The 12,190-nt window shown below is 54.0% G+C and overlaps 5 protein-coding genes across 5 annotated transcripts; 2 read left to right on the top strand and 3 right to left on the bottom strand.

The window, feature by feature from the left end:
* Positions 1-218: 218 nt before the first annotated feature.
* CTAM01_01857 (uncharacterized protein) lies at positions 219-718 on the top strand (the record flags this gene model as incomplete). The annotated part of the gene is made up of 2 exons (XM_060517898.1): positions 219-518; positions 575-718. The coding sequence occupies 2 exons, from the start codon at positions 219-221 to the stop codon at positions 716-718; spliced, it is 444 nt and encodes a 147-aa protein (XP_060387432.1).
* A 264-nt stretch (positions 719-982) lies between these two features.
* CTAM01_01856 (zinc finger protein) lies at positions 983-1,837 on the bottom strand (the record flags this gene model as incomplete). Its single annotated transcript, XM_060517897.1, has 2 exons — positions 983-1,423; positions 1,484-1,837. The coding sequence occupies 2 exons, from the start codon at positions 1,835-1,837 to the stop codon at positions 983-985; spliced, it is 795 nt and encodes a 264-aa protein (XP_060387431.1).
* Positions 1,838-3,124: 1,287 nt separating this feature from the next.
* On the top strand, positions 3,125-6,179 carry CTAM01_01855 (telomerase activating protein Est1; the record flags this gene model as incomplete). The annotated part of the gene is made up of 4 exons (XM_060517896.1): positions 3,125-3,162; positions 3,310-3,420; positions 3,480-4,351; positions 4,402-6,179. The coding sequence occupies 4 exons, from the start codon at positions 3,125-3,127 to the stop codon at positions 6,177-6,179; spliced, it is 2,799 nt and encodes a 932-aa protein (XP_060387430.1).
* A 559-nt stretch (positions 6,180-6,738) lies between these two features.
* Positions 6,739-8,001, bottom strand: CTAM01_01854 (pfkB family carbohydrate kinase; the record flags this gene model as incomplete). Its single annotated transcript, XM_060517895.1, has 3 exons — positions 6,739-6,772; positions 6,860-7,814; positions 7,953-8,001. 3 exons carry the CDS (start codon positions 7,999-8,001, stop codon positions 6,739-6,741), a joined length of 1,038 nt encoding a protein of 345 aa, XP_060387429.1.
* Positions 8,002-9,016: 1,015 nt separating this feature from the next.
* On the bottom strand, positions 9,017-10,102 carry CTAM01_01853 (60S ribosomal protein L2; the record flags this gene model as incomplete). The annotated part of the gene is made up of 4 exons (XM_060517894.1): positions 9,017-9,243; positions 9,329-9,797; positions 9,863-9,922; positions 10,091-10,102. The coding sequence occupies 4 exons, from the start codon at positions 10,100-10,102 to the stop codon at positions 9,017-9,019; spliced, it is 768 nt and encodes a 255-aa protein (XP_060387428.1).
* Positions 10,103-12,190: the final 2,088 nt, after the last annotated feature.

Genomic DNA, 12,190 nt, shown 5'->3' with positions numbered 1-12,190 from the left:
GAAGGCGTTAGTGGCATGCCTGATAAGATATCGGAGCTTTTTGCCCCACTACCTAAGGTATTATCCTGGGCTTTTGAACTTCAACTCCTTCGTCATCTACCTACAACCGCGACGCGAAGCCAAGTGAGCCTTGACGAGACTGCGAGAGCCCTTCGGACCCCAACTCAAGTGGCCATTTCAAACACCCACAATACACTCACGCAAATCAAGAGCCCAACATGCCTCCCATGCGATCTTCGAAGCGCAAGCCGCCTCCAGAAGGCTTCAACGACATCGAGGACCAGCTCCTCATCTTCCAAAACAAGATGAAGGACGCGCAGAACAAGCCGCCGCCGACGGGACCGAAGCACCAAGCGCAGTGGGAGATTTTTCAGATCGCACACGCGAGGAGCCGCTACATTTACGACCTGTACTACGAAAAGGAGGCCATCAGCAAGCAGCTGTACGAGTGGCTGCTCAAGAACGGCTACGCGGACGCAATGCTGATTGCCAAGTGGAAGAAGCAGGGCTACGAAAAGGTGAGTTGGCATGCTCATCAAGAACGACAAGTCATCTTGCTGACATGTGTCTATAGCTTTGCTGCTTGCGCTGTGTCCAAACCAAGGAGACGAACTTCAACTCGACCTGCATATGTAGAGTTCCGAAGGCCCAGCTCAAAGGGGACCAAGAGGTCCAGTGCGTCGCTTGCGGATGCCATGGCTGCGCATCCAGTGACTAGAAGAGCAGAATCTCTAGTCGTGTACGTGTTTTCCAGGAAGATTACCTTCACGACCCCGTCTGTCAGCGCGGCTTCCGGTCGACAATGGGCACCCCGTGGAGGGCAGGCGTTTGGCGCTTTACATGGCAGGACTGGTTCCGGCCCTGGTTACGATCACTCGGGTCGTTGTTTACGGGAAAGAGGTAGTGATCCTTTCAATTGACCGTTTTGGTATCATCATGGCCTGAACGCTAATCGAAGTAGTGGTATCATTCGTGACGTCTCTCATCGTTTTGCAAAGCCTGCTCGTCCTCCGCCCCTGCCAAACCGCACGCTGTTGGGCACAAACTTCAGCGCCGACATTGCGCCAGCGAGATCCTCCATTTCCGTGTCTGGACGTTCCGTTATCGCTGGCTGCGCAGGGACCGAACTGGCCTCTGGTTTGGTTGCAGCATCTCCTGTCTTTTGTGACTCTTCTCCGCCTTGTGAAGTGGTCGTGTCCAGTATACTTGATCTGCGCTTCGACTCTTTGGTCGTACTGAAAGCATTTGATGATTTCCGCCGGTGATGACCTGCTTCTACGAGCAGTGTCCGTCGCCCGTCGACACCCTCCCTAGTCACGGCAAAAAAGTAGTTCTTGGGAAACCCGTGTTTGTCGATGAGATGCATCCGGCGTTTCTGCGGAGTCAAGCATTTTCTCTCACAGCCCTCTACGAAGCAGGAATACTGTAGCCGATGTCAGCAAGAGAGGAGCCGATGATGAGAGGAAGTGGGAAATCATATTACGGTGTGCTCTCCTCTTTCCCGCTTCACAGCGGCGAAGGAATCATGGCATTCCTCATGGTGCACGTTAAGCAGATGGCTTGACGGTAGGTTCCTCCCGCATTCCAGACACCTATTGGTGTGCGTCGCTATGTAGTGCGCCTCATAGACGTCGTATGTCTTGAACGTCAGGGCCTCCTTGTGAGGCGGAAGGGAGCATTTCATGGCAAAATCCTCAGATGCTCCCTCGACGGAAGGCTCTAGTCCAGTGATCTTGGTAGCACGGTCATCTGGAGTTGACGTCTCCGGGCTGCTACGCTCGTCTGCGGAAATGCCAGAGGACGGGTGTTCCTCTTCGGCCTCTCGTGAGCGTTTCATCTTGAGTGAAGGCCAAGTGACGGGGAGGGTTGATTACTTGCAGATCAGGCACCCGAATTTCCCCCGCGTCGCACTGCTCTGCTGAGTTCTGTCCTGAAATTAATTTTTGGTAGGATCCGTGGAGGGGCTCGGACGACTGAGCCAGCCTGCAGTGTATGGTATCCGCAGGGTGTACTCCGTAAGGATAGCAAGAATACAAATATGTTGCGCCGAGGCTTGAGCCAGTCAGGTCTGCAATGTCGGCGACAATACGTCCGACAGTGGTGAATGGAATCGAATGTTTTGGGCGGAAAGCAGATCAAAGGCCGGAGCCGTGGTGGGGCATTGACTGTCAAAGACCACTGCAAGGCTCAATGCTCAAGGCTCATTTCGCAGGTTCAGGGACGGATGGACAAGTCATCATTGAAATCATTGTAGATGGGGAGGACCTGACTGCAAACAAGGGCCTAGGCTCCTAACAAAGTAACAACATGGCAAGGCTCATGAATGATGTACCTAGCTTGGGTCATGCTGCAGCTGCAAGTATCCCTCGTTAAGGGAGAGAGTGTGTCAATGAGGGACTCAGTGAGGGACTGCGGAACCGAACAGGGACCAATCTCAAAAAGTGCAGTGCACGGTCCATATGTGCCCGCCTGTTGAGGGGCTCCATCTAAAATATTAACTGATTCCCCAAGGCTCAGTCATGGAAGGTGGATGGATGGATGGATGATGTGGATAGATGGTAAAGACTGAGAGGTGCACACTTTATTGTCCCATGAGCTAAGTTCTGCTCGCGTCCCTCATGGAGACCCGACATCACCATCCTCTTCCTCCTTCTTCTCTGTCTGCCTCTGTCTGCCACCCTCGTCCTTCCACACCGTCTGAGTGTTGCCTTTCTTGAATGTCTGCTTTGGGTGGCGCATCGCTCGTCGCTCTTTCCCTCCGACCCTCTGCCCAATGTTGTTCTTCCCGACTCTCTCATCACCCCGATTACGTGCCACCACAAGCCTTGGACCCGACGACGCCGCTGCCGCTGTCCCGATCCCACCACCATTGTCGCCCTCACCCTTTGGATTCCGACGACCTCACCTCCCAAGTTATGGATCGCGCGCACCTTCAGGGACTGGTCTTGAGAGCGTGTGAGCACAGCACGTAGCTTGGGCTCTTTTTTTTGTCCCATTCCTGAGTTTTTGGAGTCCCGCACCTTCCACAACAACAAAACACCCCATCGCGAAAATAATCGCAACACCACCAACACCAAATTCCTCCAATCGCCAACGTTAGGGCCCAGCTCCGCCATTCTCCAAAATGGCGGAACATGTTGAGGCTGCAAAGCAGGCATGGCAGTAAGTTACCATTTCCCCCTCATGCCCATCTCGAAATTTGGATTGCGCCAAGCATTGCCTGTGGCATATCTTATCCAGTTGGGTGGGCATTTCGGGGTCCATGCGACTCCGGGCAACTACCTTCCGATGCTGACTTTTTGACCACAGCCAAGCCCAGAAGCTTCGGAAGCACCTCCAGAGGGAGGTAGACAAGCTCAAAAGCGACACCGACGGCAACGAGCTGAAGCATTTCGAGGTTCTGGAAAGCGTCATTTCCTCGTACGTAGCGAATCCAGCCCAATGTACTGGGTCGCAATATTCTTGCTGACTGTCATCAGCCTCCGATTAGCCTGCCTCCACGTCATATTCCATGACTTCGAATATTCCTCGACCGAGAAGGTTGAAGCCAACCTCTGGCAGGCCCACAGCCTTGTCAATGCCGAATATCGAAAGGTTTTGGGCAAGCTGAGATCGTCGCAGCTCGCCGTCCAGAAGCGCAAGTTGGATAGGATGTACAGCAGCTTTCTTAAGACGGCGCAAAAGTTCTACGTCGCGTTTGTCCAGCGCATGTCAGCCGTCTACCCGATTCCCGAGCTCCAGCGCATTGCCGAGGGCATCAAAGCCGAAAAGCTGGCAGAGGCGAATCCCATGGCCAACACCACACCTGCCGTTCGCCAGATCATCCTCAAATACGTGCATCTGGTGCTCATTCACCTCGGCGACCTTTCTCGATACCGGATGCAGGCGCGACACAAGGTCCCGAGCTACGAAGCTGCCTTGACGTACTATTCTCTCGCCCACGACATCCTTCCCAATTCTGGCTTCGCCCACCACCAGATGGGTATCATCTACTTGGATGAGAGAAAGCACCTTGATATCATATATCACTTCTACCGCGCCATGGCAATTCAAGACCCTCATCCAATGGCGGCACAGAACCTTGAATCGGAACTGAAGAGTCTTTCAGCGCCAACTACGCCGGCTCGTCGCACAGGTCCTCCTGATCCTCAAGAGGCCTTTGTCACCTGGTTCGTAAAGTTGCATTCTCATTTCAGCAAAGGAGAGCCGTTCCCTCAGCACGAGGGGCTTGAGAAGGAAGTCATCAACCATCTAGAGATGGCCATCAAGGCCCCAAACACCCAGGCAATCCTTTTGAAGATGGTTTTGCTCAACATGTCTGCATTCTTCGTCTACAACAATAAGGCCAAAGGTATGTGATCATCATGATGAACATGAGACTCATTTTCTAATTCACAGCAGGTGACTGGGCCACTGCCGCGTTCCGAACCTCTCAGTTCCTTCTCCGCTTGAACGCTCGTTTCTTCATGACGTTTTGCAAGTTCCTTAAGAGGGAAATGGAAAGACTCATTGAGCAACAAGCAAACGGCGAACCAGAGAGCATGGAAGACCAGCCGTCTACAATGACCGAGAACACTCTCCCGTTCGTGCGCCTGTATGCAGCCTGGCTCGTGGCGTGCCGTGTTGAGATTGTGAACGCTCAAGAGGCCCCTGAGCTGTCCATCAAGGACATGTACAGAGGATTCGCCAAGGCACTCACCACTCTGTGCGAGATGTATGGCAACGAAGATCTCAAACTCACTCCGTACCTGCTTCCTGAGGACCAGGAAGCTATAGGAATGCTTCCTCTCTGCGACACGAAGTTGCCGGACAGTTGCCGTCTCAACTACGATGAGGATACTGGAAATCTGAAGCCTCAAATCCAGCACTATGGTGGGCAGCGTTTCGGCCCTCTCCAAGAGATCTTCTCCAGGGTCCTGCAAACGATCAAGTGTGGTTTCTTCCTCGCCAACGACGACACTAACTTTCCTTTCTCCTACACTTCGTCGCCAAGGGGGCTTACTTTCAAGTACGAGGACGGCTACACGCCAAAGTCTTCAGCTGTCGCGACAACCTCCTCCCAGCCTCCAGTTGAGCAAAGCTCTGCTGCAGACTTTCCTCCGGCGCAACGAAAGGATTCACGGCAGCCGGCTCCTGTCAGAAAAGCGACCCCGACTGCTGCATTGCCCGTACCGCCCCAAGTGGCTGCTCCGCCGCAGGTGCGGTCGCACCCCACTCCCAGCCGCAGCAAAGCGCAGGGCCAGTCAGACTACGACTTCAGTTCTGACGCTGATATGCTTCACATGGTTAATGACTTCCTGATGCCTCCTCAGGCCCACGTCTCTCCTGCAGAGAGCCACGAGGACACCTCGTACGGAATGAACTCAGCCATGGCCAACGAGGTATTTGGTGTGCCCCCGACCAACAGCCCGCCCGCCCTCGGATCCGCAACAGCAAAGACATTCCCGAGCCTTCCCTGGAACATGATTTACACCCCGACACCACAGGGTAAGAAGCAAGAGCTGACGCCACCAGACCGTGCCATCAGGGATGCTGCTAGAAGATCATTCGATGGCAGTGCTGGCTTCCAGAGGACTGCTCAACCCTCGGTTACCCCACGGCTGGACGATCCATTCGGAGAAGAGAACCCGTACATGGCTCGGCAGCAACAGCGTCCGTATGCCAGTACACCCGATATAAGTGCTCACCAGGACCGCCTTCTGCAGGCCTTTGGCAGACAACCTACAGACTCGAGACCCTTGAGTCGTGACTTGTCAGGTTCGGCAGCATATAACTTGTGGTCCAGTCCGTATGCGGAAGCCAACAACCCCCATACTTTGCAGCCCAGGGCGGCCGCCCACGCCCGTTCGTTCAGCGGATCTCGTCCTCAGTTTCCTCAGAGTCCCAACATGCCTATGAGCGGAGAGAACTTCTCGCCGGCTTCGGGTACTCAGTTTTCCAACGTCAGCAGTATCTACCAGAGCACGCCGTGCAACGGTATCGCGTACACCGCGACCACCGCTTTTGGACGAGGTCCCATTGCCGATATGCATGATGACCCTACGCACTACAAGAACATGGTCAGACAGAACGGAGGTGCCGCTACTGACGGATACACGGCCGGATACAACGACATGATTCTTCAGTCGGCCATGGCTGATGAAGTGAAGCGTGCCCCGGGCCAGAACATGCGTCGTTAAGTTTTGGGGGCCGCATATCCAGGACTCGTTTTCGGATCAGACTTTATTATCCCAATGCCTGCCCGGCCCACCCGGCGGCTTGATTGGAAGTTGAACACATCTTTATTTGCTACTGCGATGTAAGTCCATCAGCACCTTCCATGATCTTACACCGCTGACACAAAGTTTCAGCGATATGAATCGATCGCATGATTGAATTATACTGGCTCATACTACTGTTTTGGACGGATTTCACTGGACACGATACGACGGATACGACGGGGAAGTGGACTCTGGTCTAGGATTTGTCATCTGGGCTGGTCTTTTTTTGTCCAGCCGAAATCGTCTCCTCGCATTGTTTTCTACCAAATATCTCATGACCCATGGGCTCAAGGTCGTAAAAGGTGTCGAGCCCAGATTGCAAGTTGATGCAAAGTGCGATTGCCACTCATTTGAAAGCTCTCTCAGGAGCCAACGCCGTTGTTGAAACCGTTTTCCCTTTGACCCCCTCAACGCCAGACTATTCTGAACAAAAAGAAACTGAAATGCTTAATGCATTAGGTTGGGAAGGCTAAATGCCTTACGCGGAATAAGCCTGCTTGGGGAAGGGGTAGCTAGTTCACAGTTAGCGAATGAAGCAAGAAAATTTGACAAGTTTGCCATGAGGTGTCATATGTGACATGATGGGGGGATCAACTTACGAAGGTCCAAGCTCCTGGATGCTGAGCTTAGCCAGCCACTGGCCCATGTCGATGGACTGGTCGAGGGACTTGCCATCGACAATGCCGGCCATCAGACCGCCAGCAAAGGCATCACCAGCTCCGTTGGTGTCGTTGATCTGCTCCTTGGAGATGGGCTTGACGGGGTACTCCTTGACGCTGTCCTCACCCTGAACGGCAACGAGAGTGGGCTCGGTGCCCTGGGTGATGATGGCGACACGCTTGCGCTGCTTGTTCTCCTTGGGGAGGTTGGCGAGGGCCTTGGCGATCTCCTTGAGGTCGGTGGTGCCGAGGCTGTGGGCTTCGGCGTAGGCGGCTGCCTCGGTCTCGTTGCCGATAACGTAGTCCCAGTACGGGGCGCTGGCATCGAGGGGGTCCTTGAAGAACTGGCAGATGAAGGGGGCGGACAAGCTGACGGCGAAGACCTTGTTGTTCTTGGCGGCCTCCTCGGCGAGCTTCTGGATGGCGGCGGGGCAGACGGTGAAGTGATAGCCTCCAATGTAGTAGGCCTGGGCGTTCTCGACGAGCTTCCAGACGTCGGGACGGGTCAAGTGCTCAAGGTCGTAGTGGTTGGCGGCGCCGAGCTCGGTGCACATGGAGCGGTTGTGGCCGGTGATGACAACACCGCAGCGGCCGGTGGCAATCTTGGGGTCGACACGGTACTCAACGCGGAGACCGGCGGTCTTGACGGCATCCTGGAGGATGGAGGCGTACTTGTCGTCACCGACACCACCGAGGTAGACGACGGAGTTGGGGGGGAGGATGTACTGGGCACCGCGAGCGGTGTTCTGGGCGGCGCCGCCGGCAATCAGCTTGGCGTCGTAGTTGTTGAGGAGGTCCTCGTAGATGCCGAGGTGCTTCTCCTCAGCGAGGATGGCATCGTTCTCCTTGAGGCCGTACTTTTCGAGGAGAGCCTTGTCACCAACTGCTTGGATGTCTGGGTTGCGGTGTTAGTTGTCAATATTTTTGTCCCAGCTCGGTGTTAAGGGAGGGGTTAAAGCGAAGATGGCGGGGTTGCGCAACATGTGTTCCCCTGTGCTCTAAGCTATTTAAATGATGAGAAAAAAACACATACCAAGCAGAGGGTTCTCAAGGCAGAGAAGACGGAAATCCTGGGATGCCATTTTGTTCAATTGAGGTGTTCTGGGATGTATGGATGAGGTGTGGAAGTGATGGAGGTTGTGGGAGCTTTCAAAGATTTTGATTTTGGTGTTCCGTCGGCCAGTTTTGGATGAGGGGATGCCGATGGTGGGGTTGCTGGACCTGTCGGAGGAGGTGGGGTGGTCAGAGAAGAAACGTGCTTGCACAGCAGGGCGAGAACTCTGACCGGGAGCCTGTCGACTTGGAGGGGTGTGGGCAGGAGCTCGGGCTGAGGGTGCTGTCGCTGCGGATGGTGATGAGAGGACAGGGGCAGCAGGGATGGTGGGGCGAGGGCGAGTAGCAAAGGTTCTCTTTACTGTTGCATTGAGAGAATTGGTGGACGTGCAGCGTTGGGTGAGACACCTCGAGGCGGTGACTCTCTGGCAAGCGAACATTATTGCGCGCGAGTGACTGATGTGGAGTACACTTATAAGAAGCGTGAAGCAAGGGGAATCGGGGTTCGATATCAAATCACCGAGTGTAGGTTTCCCGTGATTTTGGCGGTTCTGTCGAGGAATTATGAAGAGTCAGGTTTCGTAGAACCGAGTCAGAGCGGGAAAGCGCCGTTTTTGTTTTGGGGGCCATCGTATCATCAGGCCACTCGCAGAATGAAGAAATGTCACGAGACAGGAGCAGCTCCTCAATATAAATTCCGAATCGATCAATTGAAAGAGGAAACCGCAACTACATATGGTAGCTGGGCTTAGGAGGAAAGATCCAAAGGCCACTTTCCTCCTCACTCCATTTGCTGTCCCAAACCCCGTTTTTTGTTCGTCATCCACACAAACTCCCGGCGTCTCACTCATCACAGTTGGGTTTGGCGTTCTCCTCTCCCTCTTGTAGCGGGGGGAATCATGGCGTGATCATTCAATGCGCAAAATGCCTTTTAGTACTTGCCGAAGAGCTACCAGATGAACTGCCCTTGCGAGTACCCTCAAAAGATGCCAGCCGCGTAACACCATCCCAATGGAACCCTGAAATCCAGCCAAACTATGACCTTTATTCCTTGACCTTCTGGGTACCACGGAGCAGACCCGTCCGTCTCGCAGCAATAAGACCGGCCTTTTGTCCCTGGACGGCGTAGCGGGAGATGGTCGAGGCCTTACCGATATGCTGGTGGTTACCACCACCGTGGGGATGGTCGACGGGGTTCATGGCAACACCACGAGTTCTGGGCCAGTTGGCACCACGCTTGACAGCGAATTTGTGCTTGGCGCGGGAAGCCTCTGTAGAAATTCGTTAGTCAACTGTTGTCCCTTGCCTCATCTTACCCTCTATCTCATCCTTCCAGAACCAGGGGCCAAAACGTACTCAGGAGGGGCTTGTCGGTACGGCCACCACCGGCAACAATGCCGATCATGCCACGGGCCTCGGAGTGGACGACCTTCTTGGCGCCGGAGGGAAGCTTGATGCGGGTCTTGCCCTCATCGGGGTTGTGGCCGACAATGGTGATGTAGTTGCCGGAAGTGCGGCCGAGAGTGCCACGGTCACCGATCTTGGTCTCGACGTTGGAGACGACGGTACCCTCAGGCATGGAGCCGAGGGGAAGGACGTTGCCGACGGTAAGGGCGGCCTTCTTGCCGGCGTAGATGAACTGGCCGGTGTACATGCCCTCGTTGGCGATGAAGGTCTCGGTGTGCTGCTTGAACTTGTAGGGGTCGCGGAAGACGACCTGGGCGAGAGGAGCGCCACGGCCGGGGTCGTGGATGATGTCCTTCACGATACCACGGAGGTATCCGTGTCTCTCGGCATAGTCGAGGTTGCGGAACTTCGCGGGGGCCTGCACAGAAAATCGTTAGGAAAAACTGTCGTCGTATCGCGAATTTCGAGGATGTCGAATCTCACCTTGTTCAGGCGGGTGTTGGCCGTGAAGATAGAGCCACGACCTCTTCTCTGGTTACGGATCTGAGGAAGAGTATGTCAGCGCCTTTTGTCCTGTCCCTTGTCCATCTCGAAAAAAAGTTCGCGGGTTTCGAATTGTTGGAATGTCGAATGCGACGAGTAGCAAGTCGATAATGCGCCAATATCGTTCCGCAAATAAAGAATCGAGTGTTGGATAGAACAATGACTTACAACGCGACCCATCTTGGCAGTCCTCTGGCGTTCGGAGGGCTAGGTGTTGTCGTCGTGGTGAGGTTGAATCGTCAAATTCCGTCAACAAGCAGGATGGCTCAAATTTCGGAAACTGCAGTGGTGCGTGGGACTTCCTCTCCAGCCCTCCTCGCTTGAGCACGTGTTACGTCACGTGAAAGAAAATACGTGGGAGATTGTCCAAAATTTTGACAAAGCACGGACGGGAAGATGAAGTGGTCTCCACATAATCGGACCCATAAGCTAACTGCTGCTTGGCCACTCATCCTCGACCCTGGGACGTTTGCACCGTGTTACGATCTCCGCACTTTACCCTCACCTTCGGAACGTCTCATTATGGCCTACTGAAGCCAAGTTCACGATATCCTCAACGCCGTCATGCCGTGCAGTGTCTCTCACTCATTATGAGTCATTCTGGCGATGCACGAAAGACTTGAAACAATTGGATTATGTGAGCACTTACTTCTGCTCGATGAGGTTTCCTCATTCCCTTCGCTGTCTCCTGTTTTTCTCTCGTGGCTGCATTTTCTAATGCTCCGTCAGGTCTGCCGTGTTCGACCGGTGTTGGTGCGTTTTGTGGGCAGGTCATGTTTTGGGTCTCTGGGAGGAATCCGGTGAGGTTACAAGGACCCCGGAGTCTTTGGTGCCTTGGTGTGGTCCAGCGATCAACGTCATCGGAACCTTCGCCGGAGTCGGCGAAGGCCGTTCCTCGCGAAGTGCATCGTTGCGTTCGAAGCATTTACTCTTGAGGGTTCTTCGCGTAAAATTTTGGCCGAGTATGGTCCAATATGCGGGAGCACGCATCACTGCAAAGTGGCCCGTCGCCTCAAGTGATGTGTTGATGTTGATGACTTCAGGCCGCAGGCTTGCCGAAATCGACGAATAGGCGTTGCCTTATCTCGAGCCATTGTCGAAAAGGAACATCCTGTTGTTGGATTGCAGGCTGCTTATACCCACCACACATAGCCCTGTTCACTCAGTCACAAGGGGCAAGAATATTTCAAAGATGGAATCAAGGCTGTAGATAGCCTCACTCCGAGCGTCAAGCATGCCTGCAGACGCAAAGTTGCGAAGGCGGGCGATCAGCGTGGAATGATTTAGTCCCGGCTGATTTGGCCGAGCTGCGTTGTCATGTGACGAGCGGGAGGGGATGTTGCGGTGGATGAGAACGAGGTGGAATGCAATGCAAGTGCTAGGCAATCCACAGGACTACGACCAAAAGACAGACCTCTATATCGCCACATTGCTCAATGGCTTCAAAAACGCATCAGGTGCCGCCTGATTTTGATAGGCTCTCGGCAAGCTGTAGGTCGGCTGCCGCAGTGACCAACAAGCTGATGCGGGTAGGTGGAATGGAAGGAAAATGGGTCTCAGCGACAAAGCCCCAATTCTACCAACTCAGTGGTTGGAAATAGCATCATCAACAGAATGCGTCAGCTTCAAAGTTGGACAATCGCGAGAAGCTTCCCGGCCGAAGGATGTCTTAGTTTGCGCGGTCACTTCTGTCCTAGTCTGCACCATGGGACCCACCTGTCACCAAATGAGCATCATAAATCCACGATGATTCGATTATGAGGACGCCTTAGGAGAACGATGTAATATTTTAAGGCTTCTACTATGGTGCTCAGCAGGAGACGCTGGGATGCAGTTTGGTGTTGAGAGAAGGTTTAGTAAGGCAAGGTAGGCCAGGATATCCCACGGTAGCTCCTCGGGTGGGGTATGGGCGACGTGGATTCTCCAACGTCTTCGAGGACAAGAGGACTCATGAAGCACAATCTACAAGATGTTGCAACGCCAGGCACATATTCAAGCAGCAAGCGGCAGGGAGCATGGGCAGGCAAAGGGCTTCTTGAAGGAGGAGGAGGAGACGGCTCACCGGGTGCAAGGCCATGCTACGCGTCTTTGATATATGAGAAGGGGAATATGCGAAGAGGAATGAAAGCCGTAGGTATTTTAGATTTAATGACTCGGGCCTATCAGAGAACCAGACCGAAAGGAGATGCGGCTCAAACGTGACTTAAGTAGTCCCGTGAGTGGGCGGTCGAAACTTCCTCTCGCAACTACACCAGCGCGCATACCACC

Source organism: Colletotrichum tamarilloi (assembly GCF_030869305.1).
Source record: "Colletotrichum tamarilloi strain Tom-12 chromosome Unknown Scaffold_4.1, whole genome shotgun sequence".
In the NCBI taxonomy this organism is placed as follows: Eukaryota; Fungi; Ascomycota; class Sordariomycetes; order Glomerellales; family Glomerellaceae; genus Colletotrichum; species Colletotrichum tamarilloi.
Note: the sequence above shows the minus strand (reverse complement) of the source record. Positions and strands in the feature narration are given on the sequence as shown.